This window comes from Arachis ipaensis, chromosome B3 (genome assembly GCF_059453495.1).
Source record: "Arachis ipaensis isolate K30076 ecotype BB chromosome B3, ASM5945349v1, whole genome shotgun sequence".
Classification (NCBI taxonomy): domain Eukaryota; kingdom Viridiplantae; phylum Streptophyta; class Magnoliopsida; order Fabales; family Fabaceae; genus Arachis; species Arachis ipaensis.
In genome coordinates this window covers 134,464,544-134,471,272 of record NC_142438.1, presented here as the reverse complement: position 1 = coordinate 134,471,272, position 6,729 = coordinate 134,464,544, and the positions used below count along the sequence as shown (strand labels likewise).

General features: G+C 28.0%; 1 protein-coding gene across 1 annotated transcript; it reads left to right on the top strand.

Annotated features, from left to right (window-relative positions):
* Positions 1-3,905: 3,905 nt before the first annotated feature.
* Positions 3,906-5,864, top strand: LOC107633770 (LOB domain-containing protein 33-like). Its single transcript, XM_016337369.3, has 2 exons — positions 3,906-4,260; positions 5,134-5,864. Exons 1-2 carry the CDS (start codon positions 3,982-3,984, stop codon positions 5,515-5,517), a joined length of 663 nt encoding a protein of 220 aa, XP_016192855.1. The 5' UTR covers positions 3,906-3,981; the 3' UTR covers positions 5,518-5,864.
* Positions 5,865-6,729: the final 865 nt, after the last annotated feature.

Below are 6,729 nucleotides of genomic sequence, written 5' to 3'. Positions count from 1 at the left end.
GATATCTTCACTGAATGGATCTTCTCCCCTCAATGGGGTGTCTTCTCGGTCAACGCGAGAACTCCTATTTCAGAGGTTGGATTCTAGTTTTAAGAGCTTTTCTTCAATCTTGTTTCGTCGCTCAACTTCTCTCCTTAGGTTTCTCTCCGCTTCTCGCTGTCGTTTCAGATCTTGTTCCAGCTGTTCTAGCCGTCTTTGGTGGCCGTGTAGCAGCCCCATGAGATCGGCAGCGTGAGGTTGTCCCTCCTTCTCTGGCTCGTGCACCTCAGAGGAGATTCTTCTTGAATCTTGAACGCCTGAGGGGCCTTCTCTATGTTGTCTGTCCGCTCCTTGCAGAGATATTATTGCTCTGTAATTGTTGACTGCATCTTGATGCTCTTGCTCCAACTCCGATGCAGTATGTCCTTCCTCGTTCTGGTCATCTGCCATTATAAGATGATCTCCCAGGTAGGGCTGGAAGTGAGCCGAGCTGAGCCGAGCTAGACCAAGCTCAAGCTCGGCTCACAAAAATTGAGCTTGGCTCACGGCTCGACTCATTAACAATCGAGCTTATTTCTTAAGCTCAAGCTCAGCTCACCAAAAGCTCACAAGCTGGCTCGAGCTCACGAGCTAGCTCAAATAAGAGAAACATAGATACATAATCTATAATTTTATATCAATAAATTATAATTTATATATTTTTAAAAATATTTGAAAAGATCAATTTTATATATTGTTTATCTATCAATAAATTATAATTTTTTTATTTATGTCCTATATTAAAATTATATGTAAAAAATAAATATAAATATTAAATAATTAAGATTGTTATTATATATATATATATATATATATGTGTGTGTGTGTATAATCGAGCCAGCTCACGAGCTAATGAGCTGAGCTTATCCAAACTCAAGCTCGGCTCATTTAATTTATGAGCTCAATTTCAGGCTCAAGCTTGGCTCACCAGCTCACGAGCTTAGCTTATCGAGCTGTTAACGAGTCAAGCTCGAGCTGGCTCATGAGCTGGCTTGACTCACTTCCAGCCCTACTCCCAGGTTCCCGGCAACGACACCAATGTTAGGTGGGTAACCTGAAATAGATGGATTGGGCTTGAATGAAAGGTCCAAACGTTAGAAGAATGTGGTTTTCGACTTGGTTTACGTCTGGGAATCGCCGTCCGAGTTGTGTGTTTGACGGAATGAGGGGTGGTACCTGCAAAGACACTCCGATGCCTAAGTCAGCAAAGGGTTTAACAAGTTTTTAGTGTATTGGAACTTAGGTTTACCTGAGTGTGTCAGTGTATTTATAGGTAATGATCCAATAACTACCGTTGGAGTAGTTCCATTTTTGAAGGTGGATAACCATCCTTTTATTTTAGGATTGTTGAGATATCTCTTCTAGAAGTGTGTGAGAGATTTTAGAGGATAATTACTTATATGTATAAGTGTTATTTGCCAGCTCATGTCAAATTCGACCTCTTTAAAAAAGTCGGATAAGCGGTAAAGGTCATTCTTTAAATTGGGCATTTTTTAACTTCCTTAAACTTAGACCATAATATTAAGTCAAGGTATAAACAATAATAATATTTGAAAAATACGCCACACGCCCGCACGCAGTATTTTGACGATCAATTGATTTAATTTTAATCATTTTATTTTTGAATTAAAGTTCTATTTAATTTTTGTCTAAGACTCGCCGTATCAATCAAATTATAAAAAATGTACAAGCTAAGTCACATGATTTTTTTTTTCTTCAATTATATATATATATATATATATATATATATATATAAAAGGCATAATCATCACTAATAATCGCCTGAGCACATAACATACACAATTATATGTGGATCTCCTAAATAATTAGAAGACCTAAATCACCCAGCTGAAAGTTCAGCTACGTGCCAATGTAAAGGAAAAAGAAAAAAGGGAAAAAGAATCCAAATAGTTAACCCCTGTTCCTAATTAATAAACCTTGCATTCATGCATATGATGAATAATAAATAATAAAATATTCTCTCATCATTGCAAAAAAACAAAAGCGTTGTCATCAATTACTAGATGAATTATATATATGCCGTCGTTTTTGTTTTTATGATTTTTATTGGGCAAGAAATATTATTACAACATTAATATTAATGCTTAGCCTCGGAAATATCTTAGGGTATTTGTACGTTAAAAAACGTTATAACCATAAAAAAAATCATTCATTAAATTAGTTATTATATCATTCTTATTTATAAATATATATTATTTAATATATCAGAATATAATTGTAGTTAGGACCGTGGAATTTTGCTTTTATAAAAAAAGAAAAAAAATATTTTAAAATATATATTTAAAAAATAAACTAGAGAATTTTTTTGGTAGTAACTAAACTATTTTTTTATTTTTATATTTATAATATTATTCTTTAATTCTGCCAGTTGACCATCCTCTAGTATCTGGCCATCATTAATCATCCTAAATTCTAAACACCCCAAAAGACAAGGGTTAAAAAAATTATTTTAAAATTAAAGAAAAAGTTTACTAATATTAACTAATATAAAAGATATAGTTCCTTAGCTTGTGTGTTTAAAAAAAATTATATATTTATTATATTTAATTCTTTTCATCATATTTAATTATTAAAAATATAAAATACAAAAAGTGGAGGAAATAATACAATTTTAAATTAAATAAGCTATTATATAATGTGTTACATACTATAAAGTGTTTTTCTTCTCTCTAGCTAGCTTCTTTTCTCTCATCAGAAAACGATTGATACTTTGATAGAGCTTCTATATACCTTCAGCCTTAGCTTTTGATTGACATGATACCTCCATGAAGCATAGTGAACCTTGAATTTCTCTTAAGTAAGATTAAACCAAACTTATATAGCTTTTACACGACAAATGATCATGCTTATCTAATAATCAATTACTTAATTAGTAGGCCCTTGGAATGAACTGCATGATCAATCCCATTTAACTAAAGTTTTGGCATGTAGCTATGATCATTAACTAAAGTAACTCAACAGTAAAAAGAAAAAATAAGGTGCTAGAGAGAGGTGATATATATTATAGAAAAATTTTTAAGTATATCGGTATATTAGTATTTTAATAATTTTAAATCGTTAATTTTTCTTTTAATTAAGAGTAGGACTCGAATGAATCCGCAACCTCTAGGTGAGTATGAGAAGACTATGACATTTGAGTTATAGTTTGTTAGCTTTTAATCATTGATCTTAATTATAAAAAATAGATAATAATATATATAAAATTAAAATTAACGGTTAAAATTCACTAAAATACCAGTATATCGATATACTGAAAAAATTTTCTATATTATATTGATTATTAAAATCTAAGTGACAAAAGTATACCAACCTAAAATACAAAATTTTTGGTAATTAAATATAAGTTTTAATTAATAATGTTATATAGCTTGCATATTAATATTTATGGTAATATTAAAGAGACAAAAAAAATTAATCCAAACAATTCAAACTTATTTTATTTAGAATTTATTTATTAAAAAATATATTAAATAAAACCAAAAAATAATACATTGTAGTAGTTTTTTTTTAATATTTTTTGTTATCAAATATTTTTACAGTACTTATTACTTTAGACTCATTTTAAATATGAATAATACGCATTAAAGTATTTTTGTTAATCAAGTTCAATCAAATTGATCTAACATCAATAAAAATTAATTATAGATGATATTATTTTAAGTTTTATTGTTTAACTTAGTTAGATTTAGTTTATAAAAAAATTTAGAAGTGTAACATTGCTCTATCTTTAAATATAAAAGTAAGAAGAGTAGATAAGTGAGATTTATAAATTGAATTCAATGATAATAAAAAAAAATAGTTGGCCATCTATATATCCCAAGTGTTGGGGCGGCTATAAGAAGTAGCGGAGTCACGAGTTCGTCTCCATAGAGAAAACTAATCTATAGCTAGTACTACTAAGAAAATTAGTAAAGCAATAAATAGTATTAATATATATAAGTCATGAAAGGGTTTGGGTCTTCATGTGGAGCATGCAAGTACCTAAGGAGAAGATGCACAAGAGATTGTGTATTTTCTCCTTACTTCTCCTATGATGAGGCATCAACCCATTTTGCGGCAGTTCATAAGGTGTTTGGTGCTAGCAACGTCTCTAGACTGTTGCTACACCTTCCGTTGCACAACAGAAGTGACGCTGCTATCACCATAACTTACCAAGCTCTCGCTCGCATGCACGATCCTATCTATGGTTGTGTTGCTTATATCTATCTATTGCAGCAACAGGTACTCTGGATTAAAAGAACTACTCAAATAAAGATATTTAAAATATTTTTTTTAAATATTTTTTTAATATTTAAAATTTAATACATATAATCGATTAAACCGTATTATTTTTATCAAAATTAGGTCAGACAAATTAATTTAACCGAAAAAATAGTGAATGAAATTTTGAATTAGTCTAAATTAATATTTTTTTTATAAAAATTGACTATAATACTCTTATTATATAAAATAATTAAAATACTCCTATTATATATATTAATTTTGATGAAAATTTTAAATTTTATCCGTTTTCTTTTCTACCATTATAGGGTTAGGATTTAGAGTTTTCAATATATATATGAGTATTTTAGTTAATTTTTATAATAGGAATATTGTAGTCATTTTTTATAAAAAAAAATTAATTTAGACCGATTCAAAATTTAATTTATTGATTTTTCGATTAAACTAATTTGTCCAATCTAATTTTAATAAAAATAACACAATTTAATCGGTTATATGTGTTAAATTTTAATTATTACAAAACATCTTAAAAAAAAAGACGTTTTTGACATCGTTATCTGAGTAGCTCCTCTTAATTAATTATTATCCAATCCATCAACTTTCTTATATCTTGTCACACCTACCATATAGTTTAGATAACGTATGTCATTCTAATCTTTTTTAAGTTAAAAAGTATTAATAAACAATAAAACATCTATACAATAAATTGGTCATACAAAATAAAGTTAATTTACAAAAAGAAAAGTATAACTAATCAACAATATTTTTGTAATCAATTCTTAATTTTAGGTTGATAATTAGTGTGTGAATAATCAAAATGAATGAGTGATATTGTGAACAGAGAGTAACATATTTTAACCTTGTTATGGGCAGGTTGCAAGCTTGCAAAGGGAGATAGATGATATACTAGGGAATAATTTCATGATGAAGAATTCCTCGTGTCTTGGTGTTGAGAATTATTGTGGCAATGTTCATCAATCACCGATGATGAACATCAACAACGGGATAGAGTATACTGTGCAAGAAGGAACAAGGAGTCAATGTTATAAAAGTCAACTAGCTAATCAATTTTCTAGCGATGAAGAAATTGACAGAGAGTATGAAAGATTATTATTGATGGACACCGATAATTTATTATATGGTGAGACAGACCCCATCTCCCTGGAGAAGTTTCTGTCTGGAATTGACCAGGATGTGTTCCTTAATCATCCATGGTTCAAGCATAATAATAATAATGCTGACATTATTGGAAACTAGCAATAATCAAAGCCTTTACAATATTAAACTGATTGTGCTACATGATTATATTGCACAAGAGTGAATGTTTGTGTCGACATTTATTTTATTTTGTGAATATATATAATCATACAATGCAAGCTAAGTACATCCAGAAGTTCCTCTGCAAAAGGAACGGCCTACAGAGCTCAAAACTACACAGTTCAAGCTATGGGTAATTCTAAAATCTCAGTTTTCCTTCGCTTGTTAATTTTCCCCTAAGCCTTATTAAACGATGTACAAGCTTCTATAAAAATGTATGGTCAACCTTTGCTATGCAAAACTATGAATCTATTGGCTTCTAAAAATATAACACTTTCGTGAGAAAATACTTGTTTCGAATACTTGTTAATTTTTACGAAAGATAATGTGATCACTAAAAAAACGACATTTTGATCCCTAATATCGTTATTTTGAGATCATATGAACTCTTCGCTAAAAATTTATTAAATAATAATAAAAATTAATTTTATAGAAATTTTATTTATAATTTATACGTTTAATTTTAAATTCCATAAATTATTAGTAATTTTTTTTTAATTCTCTTATCGGTGGTGATCAAATAGAGACGAAAGTCATTGTATGAAATGTTGTCGTAAAAAGAAAAAAGTAATTGCAGTTTTAAAAAAAAAAAGGAGGCCACTCAGATAAAGACGCCTAAAATGTCTTTTTTTAAAGATGTTTTCATGTTTTGTTTTAATTGGTTTCTGTATAATTTATTTGGTGTTCCTCATCACATATTATTAAATTCGTCAAAAGATTTTCTTTCCAAAAACAATAAAAAACATTTAATTTGGACTAAAACAAAAAATAATAAATTAACTATTAGATTTTTTTTAAAAGATTATTTACATAAAAAAATATATCACATTCATCAAAATATATATATATATATATATAACAAGTTCTTAAAATTTTTATAAATAAAAAAATAATTAATTTATATTCGTACAATATATAAAATAATTACAATATTATTATTATATTATATATTAAGATTCACTAATTTAATTTTTTTTATTTTTAATATAAGAATTAGAAATAAATAAAATTTTTATAACTAAATGTAGTGTAACAAAATATATATAATATTAATTAATTCTTAAAAAATTCTAAAAAAATAGTTTCTTTCATTTTAGTAAAATAACTATTTATTAAAGTAGATAAATTAATTATTTTCTTCTCATATACAGT